Here is a 12261-nt window from a genome sequence, read left to right as displayed (position 1 = left end):
CTACATGAACAGCGTTTTTACATGTTAGAAGTTACATGCATGGAGTTTTACAGACATTAGTCTTTGGCGGCCTATTGGGAAAATGCCTTGTGTTGTGCGGAAGATTTTTAATCACAGTACCAGAAGTGGCCACTGGGACAACCTGAGGGGTTTAGCAAACAGTTAATTGGGTGTTTATCTGCCTCCCAGTGCATGCTGGGGAAGTATATTTCCTTCAGAGAGCTCATGAGGTCGCTATAGCATTGCACTATTATGACTAGGAAGGGGACAATGTGAAAATTTCATGTCAGCCAAAATAATTCTGATCGACAATATTATTGCGATAATCCTGCTTAACACTTCAACTGGAATCACTTTACCTTACATTTTCCTGAAAAACAAGTCTGATTTAAATGTTCTTGTGGGGGATGCAGTGGGCAGCGAAGCCTTCAGCCATGGTGACAGGCTTAAGATTTTGGAATGACTGGAAAGATATAAAGACTAAAGGAGAACATAGGACTGTACGTTAGTGAGCTAGGCAACTTCATCCCTACTTATCACATTGTCAGAAAACATCCTGCTGGAGATCTGAATGGAAGAGACAAACCTCAGAGTCTCTCAGGTTGGTGTCTCCTCCAAACAGGACGGTCACATCATCAGGCGCCTCCGTCATCCTCTTCATCACCAGTCGCAGCTGTCTCATGCGCTCTCCTGCATTGGCCTTACAGCTCTCCAAATGGGACGTCATCAGACAAAGCTTCTGGCCTTTGAACAGCACCTGATTTGAAAGGAAGGACATTTTTACGCCAATGCATGTAGAAGTGAAACAAATTTTTTTGGATAACACCTTCACAGACTCATGACTGTGCACCGACCTGAGCGACAATCAGGTTCCTCATCATCCGACTGGATGGATAGGTGACTAGCTCGCTGTGCAGCAGTGTGATTCGTGACTTCTTCAACATCATCCCGATGAAGTAACCCTCATTACCACCTGATCAGCATGAAGGAACGGCGATAAGGTTCACAACAGGATGGATTTTAAGGTTCTTTTGATTGTTTTTAAGGCCATACATGGGGAGGGACCTCTCTGCCCCTACACCAACTCTTAATAAAAGAAGTTAACAGAACTGAATTCTATCCCAATACTGTTTGTTCCATTGACTCATTTTCTTGATGTTGACTTTATATCATTATAACAGTGTAAGCATTATAATGCTCTAGTATTAGGATCTGTTTTTAAATTTTTGTTTTTATTTCAGTTTATTAATGCAATTATATTAATAATTAATAATTAATAATCTTTAAAACAGTGTGACGTTTTATGTAATGTAAGATATTTATCTGTACAGTAGCTCTTGGTTGCTCTTAGTGGGTTTTAGTATTTTATTATCTTATATTACATTGTATTTATTGTTCTTACAGTTTAATTCTATTTTACATTCATGCACATATTTAAAGATTGAGGTTGATATCGTAAATGTACCTTTTTCACTATTCCGATGTGATTTTACTAGATTGTGTGCCCTAAACTTTAATCTGTTTAGTACTTTGGTCAACTCTGATTGTTTTAAATGTGCTGACTTTAAAGGAGCATGAATATATTAACAGCGAATACTGTTTGCTGTATTTGTTCTGGCTATTGCATCAGACTTTTACTGAAGTATTAATAGTAAATATACCTATTAGGAGTAAAGTACAAGCTGAACGTGATAACATTAACAATAACAGTGAAGCATGCTTTGACTGCAGGCCTTACAGAGAAGAAATGTACATTTTGAGTGACGCTCTGTAAACCCAAAGCAAAATCTTGCCCAGGGCTGCAACAAAGGTTCAAGCCGGCCCTGTTTGGTCGCATCACTTTCTCACGTGTACCTTCAATGAACGTGTAGTTGGCCTCCAGACGTTTCTTCATGAAGCGGATGTATGGTTGGATGAGCTCCTGAAGAAACACTACATCAGGAGAGTGTCTATGTGGAGATTAATGGAAGAAGGAGACAGAACTATTGAAAAATGAACCTCATAATCTCAGTAACAGCAACAATGTGATTGAGCAGAATCACTTTCACTGGAGTTTAAATAAATAAATAAATAGCTTTGAAAAGGGGCATTTAAAAATGTCAAAACAAAAACATCCATTTCCAGAATCAAGATCCACGGTTTTTACTGGAACTAATATGATTGATTCAACTAAATTCCTGTATTTTGTTTTAAAGTGGAACATAGATATGGTGGGGAAATGAAACCGAAACTAACTGAGAGAAAATGTGTTTCCACAGACACAACAGACCATAACAGTGTCCATAACTTACGACATTAAGTAAGAGCAGAGACCTCTCGCTCTCTCCGGCTGTTTCTCTCCATCGAGTCCATCCACATTCCAGCAGATCAGCGACAGTTTGCTGTTTTCTTCTCTATCTTTGGTTTCTGCTGTGGCATCGCTGCAGAGAGCAGATCTGTCGGCTGTGGAGCTGCTGGTCTTTATTTCTGATGACTCTTGGACAGCACAGGCTTTCTCCATGTCGCTTTTGAAGAATATTGGCAAAGATTCGGCTCATAAGGATTAAACCTGCAGCAGAGTTAGGGTTAGTTTAGCTAGGGTGACTCATATGAAGACGTGGAGCTTCAGTTTCTGTTGTTACACATCATATGACCGGAATAAGACAAAGTGTTCCTTTCTTTACTTATGCACCCTAACCTTATTAAATATTAACACATTACTCTCCATAAACCAAAGTATCAATACCACAGTGTGAAATAGCCTGCATTCAAAATCTTACGTAAGTAGAAGGACATAACTCAAAATACACCTAACGTACCAAAAGTAAGATAACTCCTGGTGCAAAAGAAAAAACATTAAATTAAGATAAAATAAAGACTTATCATCTGTGACTGTACATACAGATGCAGAGTAAATAACAGACATGTAACCACATGAGGCGCACCCTGTGCACTAAAGAAAGCACTATTTGATCTGGTAAATCATTACTCACTGACTGTACAGTCTGTAGAGTTGTACTATTTTGTGTTGAGTGCTGTAGTGTGTTGGTCATTTTGAATAAAAACGTACATTAATGTATTAATATTTGTGTTATTGTACCAGGTAGGGCTGCACAATTCATCTCAATATTACTGAAAGTGCAAAATGCAAACTTTCATTTTTGGAAATCAAAGACACAGAACAGACCTAATTTTGATAGATATTATTGTTATTACTGTCATTATTATTATTATTATTATTATTATTATTATTAATAAAAATATAGGCGGAACCTTTGGAATACGCTGTTGTTTCACATCGGTTGGGGACGCTAATTGTCAACAGGAGCGGCGTGTTTTTGTTGCAAACGTTGGTAGTTTTGAATTTCTTATTCTCTTGTTGTTGTATTTTAAAAGTCTCCGCTTGTATTAAAGCTCGTTGTGGTAGAACAGTAACAATATTTAATCATATTAGACTTTGAATTAGCTTCCAAAACTGTCAATGTATCACTGAAAATGAGCATTTTGTAATAAATATCGCTTAGTGTGGTCGCCGAGTTAAAGAATAGCCCCTACAAATGCAGTAAACTTCTAAAATAGTAAGCTGACCCTGTCACATATCTGCTTAACAGCAAGAAAACTTTAAAATTTGAAGAATTGTAAAAGGAGTTTGGTGTGATTTTCTATCGTTACCGACCTCTTGTGGTTTGAATGAAGGTATTTCTGCATTAACGTTACATATTGCTTACTGTACTGGGTCGCCGAATTAAAGAGTGGCTTCTAGTAATCGAGAAAAGTTAAAAATATTATGGCAAATCGGAATAATATGTGCAGAGAAGCAAGGGGACTTAAAAGTCAGAGATTTGTGAATGGAGTTTGGTGTGACACGGGAGAACGGAGCGTGTCTGGACTACATCCTGTCCTGGTGCCCTCTAACCGCTGGCATCCGTGTCCAGCTTTGTATGGCGGTATATTGTTGTCGTAAAGTTACTGATTTGGTATTTTTGCGCTTTCCAAATTGGCATGAGTCAACCTCTGAACCGTGCGCTGCGTTTCAAATGGCCACTGACGAGAAACACCTCGTTTTATTCTCCCGAAAACAGGCTCATTAGATCGGCAGCGAGCAGCCCGGTAACCCGCAGGAGCTGCCACTGCGGTCTCCCTCCTGCAAGCTGCTCATTATGCGGCCGGGACGGCGTCTGTAGCGCGGCTTTAACACACCTCAGTCCGGCCTTTGGAGGCGCATTCTTTGGAGGTGAGTGATTTTGAGAAAACAGGTTTGATAAAAACATAAATTGTGTTTTTGAGTGTGGGCATCGGCTCCCACTTCCAGGAACAATCTCACAACGTGCTGGAGCCTGAACTGTCTGAGGAAACAGAAACCTTTTTAAGTTTATGAACTCGAACAATTTAAGCCAGTCACTTAAATGCATCTTTATACAAACAATGTATTATTAATTAATTATGAAAATGGTAGTAAACCTGTCTCAGTGCACTTTATATGACATAATGACTCTAAATACTACAATACCCATGAGGCTCGGCTGTTGGTGCTTTGTGGAAGAAGCTGTAGTTGATTCTAAACACTTTGTTGATTTAAACCCGCTGAATGTTTTATCTGTAAGTGTAATTTGAAGCTCTGTGATTGGTTGTTTCTTACTGAAATGCATTTTGGGAGTTATAGTTGACTTATCTCCTTCAGTTTTTATGAAAGAACCAGATACTTTCCAACTCAGTGGTTCTGTCTGGAGATTGAACCTGCAGACTTTCATGTCCATTGAATTGAACATTGTCCTTCTTGACCCTTTGCTCTCTGTTTAGCGTGTCTGTTTGGGAGCTCGTTTCGGGGCCCTGATGGAGGCCCGTGGCGCTCCTGCTGAGGTCCTCCTGCAGCATCCCTGGCTCCCTGTGAGCATCAGCGGCTGCCAGCTCCTAGCCAAGAGCTGGTTCGGGGAAACGGCGTACCACATCCTGCTGACAGACATTCACTGTGTGTGGGAGGAGAGGATGGACTCAGCTGCCATCCAGCAGAGAGCGCAGGTACATAAATGATGAATGGACTGTACTTATTTAGCACCTTTCTGGTCTTTCAACCACTCAATGCACCGTACACTACAGGCCACCCCATTCACACACACTCATACACTGATACACAGCATCAGGAGCATTTTGGGGTTCAGTGTCTGCTCAAGGACATTTAAGTAAAAACAGAATCCGTTTTCCTCTGATAAATCAATCCCCCTCTCCCCAGGAGCTGAACAGACGTTTACGAGCCCCCGTCAAAGCGTTCTTCTCCCACCTGTGCGAGGTGGTTCAGCCCTGTCTGTCAGGAAGGGACGGGGGAGCCGACGGCGAGGCCCAGGTGTCCTTGACGCGGCAGGAGGGCGGCAACATCAGCATGAAGCTGAAGAGTGAGCTGGCAGGGCTGCCCTTCTACTGGGAGTTCGACTGCACCCCCGCACCCGTCACTGTGGTACGGTCCAACGTTTCTCATTGCTGTTGCCAACCAGTTATGGTCTCTATTTATTTATCCAGATTCTTGTGCTTGGCCATGTTTGAAATTGATTGGCAAAAAGTTCAAGAGCTTAATTTATTTTGCTTTCTTGTGATGGTTCGGAGGACTTTCCGCTCTGCATAATGCCAAATTGTCTCTCATTTCTAACACAAACATCTGAAGTTTAAAAGAAAATGTAGGGTTTATAAGCTGAAAATATTGCTGATTTGCAGCCTCAGTACAGGAATATTGGTGTTGATATCAACTTTCACTTATACCTTGATTTGAAGACGCTTGTTGGAAAATGACTTAAATTATTACATTTAATAAATACAAAAAAAGTTTACTTTATCCAAAATGCTTCACAAAGTTAAAAACCAGCAAAAAAGATTAGTTTAATATATTGTCACTGATAAATGTCTTTATACTCCAAGTGGACTTTATACCAATATCCCACAACCTGATGAGTTTCCTGTGTGTGTTTTCAGGTGTGTGTTCAGCTGGTGCGCCCCCTGCTGGCCATGAGCCACCTGCTGCAGCGCCAGGTGGAGCAGCTCGGAGGTCTGCTGGCGAGGAAGGATGCCGAGATCCAGGACTACAGAGAGAACGGAGCCACGCTCAGCAGAGGTACACACACGCACAAACTCTGTTGTTGTTGTTTTGATGAGAGAGCCCCTAGTGGCAGAAATGACATACTGTACGTTTAACTAATCAACCTGTGACCCCTCAGGCTTTTTTACAAGGTCCATAACTGGAATGGTGTGTTGTTTGAAACCGCAGAGCGGCTGCAGACGGGACGTTTTTGGAGGAGGCGAACCTACAGGGAGAAGGACTTCATGTCAAAGGTGGGAGAGGTCAACAAACACAGACACACACTGTCCGGCTTGTTTTTACACGTCCCTCCCTCTGGCTCCTTCCCAATCGTTTAAACCGGCTGTGGGCCGAGCGCGGCAGAAACCACATGGATTAAAACACTGCGGCCGCTCTCTCTTCTGGCTGGAAACATGAGCCGCCGTGACGCGCTTTCAAGTAAGCCAATCAAAGCAAGGTGAAGGGGGGATGTTTTATTACAATTTTTGTGTGATGTGCATAAGGTGGTGGTTTACTGTATTCCCAGGTGTGGAATTTGTCATCTCTGACTTCTTGGCCTGACCCCTGACTCCTCTGTGGTGTGTGTTGTGAGGAGGAGGAGAGAGAGAAGAGAGAGAGAACGAGAGAGAGAGGGAGATGGGGAGGATTGGACTGACGCGAGCATTTTCAGATCTACCTGTGAAATTGTTCAGTGTGTGTCCTGTTGTCCTCCGTCTGGGATCTATTTTTTACCATTTTTATTTCATTTGCCCCAGTTCAGTTGTTAGTTTCATCCAGTCTCATTTTCAGGAAGCAGTTCAGACCCCAATATTTCCATCTCTCGGGGGTCTTCAAAAATTGGCGGGGCCCACTGCTTGTTTGTCAGGGGGGAGGGCCACTTTAACGCCTCACAAGAAAGCTCAATATACTTGAAAATTATTTTCAATTATTAAACATCACTACTTAGCGAAGGAAAGTGCAGTTCTATACATTTTATATTCATCCTTGGATAAATCTTTGAGTTTTGAAGGCCCGTGAAACTCTCCCTTTTCGTTTTGCACGCACCGACTTAACCTTTGCCAGTTATTTTCCGGCCAAACAAAAATACATTATTTAAAATAGGATTGTGTATTTGTTTATGAAGGGCGTAGTTTTAATTGATATGAAACTCATGAGAAAGATTATCATTAAAAAAAAAGGGGAGAAAGGAAGGGCTTTAATTGGGGGACCTTATCCCTTAAAGAACTTTTAATTATTTTTCAATTTTAAAGTAAACCTTCTATTTTCAGTTATTTTGTCCATTAACCTTTCCTTTTGCTTTCTGTCTTAAGAGACTTTGAGTAACAAGTTAAAAAAAGTAAAGGAAAAGTTAGTGGTGAAAGCTGTCGCTCTTTTGAAACTAACAGCCAGCTCTCAATTTTCAATTCTGTGGCAGAATCCACCAGAAAACAAAGGAAGGGATACAAACATAATTATCACTACTCCACTCGTTATGGTGTTGACTTCCCACCAAACGGCGGGAGTGAATATTCCAGTCCTTTAATCGGGCTTAAGAACGGTGGTATGAGCCTAAAATACACAGATTTTGCCTGACTTTAATGGTAAACAAACGGATTCAAAAGGTGCAGAAAAACTACATCATTGATGGGCCATTTGTAAAAAGACTGGGATTCACATACATTTGTCGGGTCTGGTGCCGCAAGACGAACGACAAAAAACTTTTTTTCTGAATGGGTGGTTTGGTTTGTTTTGGGGCTATTCTAAATGAGTTATTGTAGGAGCAGATTAAAGGTGTTCCTCTGCCTGTTTTACTGCAGTGTTTTCCCCTTCCTATTGTGAGGTTTTCCTTTGAATATTCAATAAAATTGCCGAACTTCTGGACGTCTTTGTTTGAAGAGCGCATTTGGGTTTCCAAAAATTCAATCTGATTTCACGGTGTTAAGGTCGTGGATTTTAAAGAGTGAACATCAGACAACTTGGCGGGATTGTGGGTTTTCCTCCATTTCACTTTGCAGAAAAACACCTCGTATAGCTTCACGTTTGTTTTGATCCTAGTTGCTCATTTTTGTGTTTTCAGAGGTGAGGAAACCAGTCTGTTTGTTGATGCTGTTTGTCTAAAGGACAACCAGGAAGGATCTTTCTTTTAGGGTGCTGGAAGGCAGTCCAGCTCAGGTATGGGAGATCATGAAAGTTACACCAGTCACCCATTGCCTGGCTCTTTTTCTGTCTTTTGGTGATCGCATCGTTTGGCCGGAGAAGGGGAGCGGACATCAGAAGACAGAAGAACAAGAAAGCAGAAAAGTAGTCGGCGTGAATCCAAAGCCTTTCCTGTCAGGGCATTCCGGGCGGAGGTAAAAAAGTCAAAGTGGAAGTAACTTTAGTTGGGTGTTCTCATATGAACTACTTGCCCTTCACAACATGTAGCAAACTACAAGGAGAATTGGCCATGTCAATATGGATGTATCACATCATGGGAAAATCCTTCATTTAGGTTTAGGCAAGGGGTAGCACCTGAGGCTAGAGCGGGCAGGGAGGAGGAGTACTCATCCGTAACAAATTCTGGCTTTTTGCATTGATACTCCATACTACATGTTTTTGGACAGGCAGAGTAGAGCATGAAAGCAACTATTACTCGGAGCAATGTCGGACTTACTGTGAATTCTTTGGGACAACTGAACTGCTCTATTCACACATGTGCTTCAATTTGGACATTACACAGATTCGGTTTTAACAATAGGGAGCTGGCAGGCTAAAGTCTGTTTACATGTTTTGGGTCCATCTGTCAATTACATAGAAACATTCTATGCCAATTCAAACATGCTAGCTCGTTCCAGGTAACGTCTAAAAATATGGCTACCATTCCTGTTGAATATAATGTGGGCTGATAAAGGGCACTTCCAAGACCTTTGGATGGGCAGTAAAAATTCTTCCTGTCAATCAAGAGCATAGAAGGAGGAACAACCAGCGTTAGAACAGTGTTAGATTTGAAAATGAAATTGCGGGCAACCTATAGCACCGATTGCATGAGCTCTTTATTTTTCAAAACAAAGTTCAAATAATTAAAAGCTGGATGGCCTTAACATAAACCTATTACTGTTCAAATTATCCAGCAGGCTTTTAAAGAAAACTTTCAAGGTTTATCTCCACAAACCAACGGCTCATCCCACTTGCAACTACGTAGAGGAGCAAAGGGGGAAACAGCTCAGCCTTGGCCTTTGATTTTCTCATCTAGACTTCTGGCAGGAATGTGAATATAAAGCAAATTTTCCCAAAATGTTGATTTTTCCTTGTTAAAAAAAAAAGTCTTGTGAATTTTTTATTAGTGATTAAGTGCTATATGCTAAAAATCAAGGAAAGTGTAGCTTTATAATACCTCACTTTTCACTGCTCAGATGCATACAAAGTTGGAACTGAAGCTTGATTCACTAAACAGTTGGATGCAACAGATAACACATACAAAATACCAGCTGTTTATAGTTCAAAAGCAGCACAGATAAGGAAAGCCCTTGCCCTCAATGGCTCTTGTTTGTCGAGTCAGTAAGGCTTTTTTAACTGTGTGGTGAGAAGATGTGGATATGCAGCAAATCTATCGTGGATGACCCTCTTTGTTTTCTCTGAATTCCCGTAAGGTAGAGATAGTAGAGAGATGTGAGTTGCTGTGTAAAGCAGTTGTTTCGTGTTCTTAAAGGAGATGGGCTGTCATTCGTTATGGCGATACGACCTTCCTCTTCCTCTGCTAATCCAGTCAGCCTGTTGAAGAGGTAGTGTATTTAACAGTAGATGCTTGAATCTAATTCCAGGGTGAGAAGCGCAAGGATAACCTGACTCAGCAAAGAGTTAATCCCTGCCATGAGATTGGGACAATCACCCACAGACAGACAAAGAGGGAGAGGACAGAGAGAAAATGCTGTAACACTAACCATCAGGCTGTGCTAGAGAGCTGAGCCAGCCCATTGTGGTTATAATACCCCACTCATTCCTGTCTGACCCTCACCTTCCCCATCTCACAGTTTCCTGTAAGGTAAGGCATGCCAAGCAATCTAGTCGCTTCAGATGGTGTAATGAGTAGTGGAGTCACAGTGTGGGTCTTTGATACCTCGCACACCGTGTGTATTCTTGGAGAAGAGGTATGATGGGTACATGTTCCTGTTGTGATTATTACACTCACTGCAATGAGCCCAGCCTTAGCCCTCCAGCAACACAATCGTTGTACCTGTGTTGATCAAGCACAATGTCCCTAATATTGGGTGAAATTTCACCTGTTCTAGTGGCGTTTCAATTGATTAAATTTTGCCTGTGTTACAGGTGTCTTTCACTCCACTGTTTGTAATAAACCAGTACAATGTAAATATACACATCGATATCTTATGTATGATAACCCCTATGTAGTTGGACCTTTCCTAATTCTTCTTTTTTCCTATTTACTAGATATATTGACAAGCATACTGGGAAAATTATTCCCACCTAAAATTGCAACTCATGGATTTTTGATCTCTCTCAAACAATCAGTCATTCAAATCTTGCAATCCTCCTTTATCCGCGACACAGTCCTACCAGTTGTAAAAGCATAGGCTGTTACCTAGATAATATACCGTTTAAAAGGTGACCTATTGCGTTATGTGTCCACTTGAGTCCCTAGAACTGTATAAAGATGAGGTATATTGAATTCATGACCCATGTAGAAGGCGTGTTAGGTCCAACAACAAATCTGAGTGTAGAGTGCACCCGTTAACTCTACCATTCCAAACTCTCTATAGACGTCTTCCCTGCTCTTTTACCTTCAATTTCAAACTCCCCTCATTCGTTTCCACGAATACCTATTCACGGTGACTATGATATTGAAAACATAATAACAAAGACTATTTGAAAGCTAGGGAGGACAAATAGAGCCTGAAGGAAATCAGCAAAAGGTGTAATTTCTTAAGTCAAAATTTGCATACTTGGTCGGGTTATGAACTCTAAGCAGATAGTTAATTGGTCATTGTTCGCGAATTTGGTAACTGAGAGAGTAAGACCAATGGATCTTATGATATTATTCTAATGGGGAAAAAATAAAACAACAACCGCACCGTCCTCTTGACTAATTCTGGGATTCGGTCAGACAAGAAAATAAAGTCTATCACGTGAAAAATAGTAGGTGTGGAAAATCATATATCATATTAAAATTTCTATCGCCATTCGGTCTTAGCCAATTGTAATCCTTAGCATACCTTCTTCAACTGTAAATAAATGGGTTACCTTAAGGTGAAGTTATAATGTTCCTGTGTTGGTGAGTTAGCTCTGTTAGTTTTGATCGGGATAATTTTACATTGATTTAAAGTCCCATTTTGTTTTGCTTACTGCGGGTTAAAGGTACATTTGTGTGTGACATTTCGGAGGGCTCTTTATGGCAGAAATTGTCCTCTTTTAACGGAAGAGACAGGCCTTAGTATGGTCAATCGCTGTCTAGTTGTTCTTTGTTATAAATGTAAAAGTACTGTGAATGGTTAATTGTCTATAAATTATGGTTTCTACCTTAGAATATTTTTAACCTTTATTTTATGATGGTGCGTAATGGTTAAAGACATTGCAGGTGCATTCCGATGAAGATGTGCGGGGCCTTTAGTGTATGGAAGCTCCGAAGCCAATGTCTGACACCGCAGGACCCAGACACAGGGTGGCTATAGTGAGAGACCAACTACCTAGTGTGCTCCTTATACAAAATTTCACGTGTACAGTTTCATTTTGGGCTACTGTTTTTGGTTACACTTGTGAAATTGTCAACAGTTGCTATTGATTGTACAAACTCTGTATATCCAACTGTTGACGTTTACTTACTTTATAAGCACAATAGGTGCGTTCAATTCAATCACTGCTCTGTTACGTCAATTATCAGTATAAGAGTGATGATTGTGACAAACTCCCTTCTATTGAGGCCATAGAGGCAATGAAAAGGAGGAGACAGGAACAATATCTGAAGTGTGTCCGGTAGGTGGTGTGAGCAACAGTTGGCCGAAGGTGGGTAAGATGAAAACCAAGCACACAAGAGTCTGGGACTTTGATCCAGCTGGCACAACCAACGGGTCGGTAGCGGCGGAGGAGGGAAAGTTAGGGGTTGGTGTTGGTGGAGGGTTTTCTGGCAACTGATGCCTCCAGCGCCGCGTGGAGGAAACATCGATAAGAGTTGGAGCCCCAAGCGGTTGTGTGTCCTGGTAGTGCGCCTATGATCTGTTCGTCTATTGGTGTTCCAAATAATCCTC

At 41.2% G+C, this 12261-nt stretch overlaps 2 protein-coding genes across 5 annotated transcripts in view; one reads left to right on the top strand and one right to left on the bottom strand.

The window, feature by feature from the left end:
• The window catches only part of LOC118339924 (tyrosyl-DNA phosphodiesterase 2-like), a 3093-nt gene extending 451 nt beyond the window's left edge, over window positions 1–2642 (bottom strand). Inside the window, exons 1-4 of the mRNA XM_035677743.1 lie at window positions 2292–2642; window positions 1855–1949; window positions 855–973; window positions 587–757 (exon numbers count right to left, since the gene is read on the bottom strand). Coding sequence (XP_035533636.1) covers window positions 587–757; window positions 855–973; window positions 1855–1949; window positions 2292–2500 — 594 coding nt within the window. The 5' untranslated portion in view covers window positions 2501–2642. The remainder of the gene's footprint in view (window positions 1–586; window positions 758–854; window positions 974–1854; window positions 1950–2291) is intronic.
• A 621-nt stretch (window positions 2643–3263) lies between these two features.
• Window positions 3264–12261, top strand: part of nhej1 (nonhomologous end-joining factor 1) — an 18678-nt gene continuing 9680 nt past the window's right edge. Inside the window, exons 1-6 of one of the 4 annotated variants that reach the window (XM_035677737.1) lie at window positions 3264–3328; window positions 4062–4213; window positions 4780–4998; window positions 5210–5431; window positions 5941–6079; window positions 6233–6297. In XM_035677737.1, the coding sequence (XP_035533630.1) occupies window positions 4813–4998; window positions 5210–5431; window positions 5941–6079; window positions 6233–6297 (612 nt within the window). In that variant the 5' untranslated portion in view covers window positions 3264–3328; window positions 4062–4213; window positions 4780–4812. Of the gene's footprint in view, window positions 3333–3783; window positions 4214–4779; window positions 4999–5209; window positions 5432–5940; window positions 6080–6232; window positions 6298–12261 lie in introns of those variants that run through there. The other 3 variants (XM_035677739.1, XM_035677740.1, XM_035677738.1) reach the window with 3 other exon arrangements.

This window comes from Morone saxatilis, unplaced genomic scaffold, assembly GCF_004916995.1.
Source record: "Morone saxatilis isolate NCDOM2014 unplaced genomic scaffold, NCSU_SB_2.0 Contig6, whole genome shotgun sequence".
Classification (NCBI taxonomy): domain Eukaryota; kingdom Metazoa; phylum Chordata; class Actinopteri; family Moronidae; genus Morone; species Morone saxatilis.
Note: the sequence above shows the minus strand (reverse complement) of the source record. Positions and strands in the feature narration are given on the sequence as shown.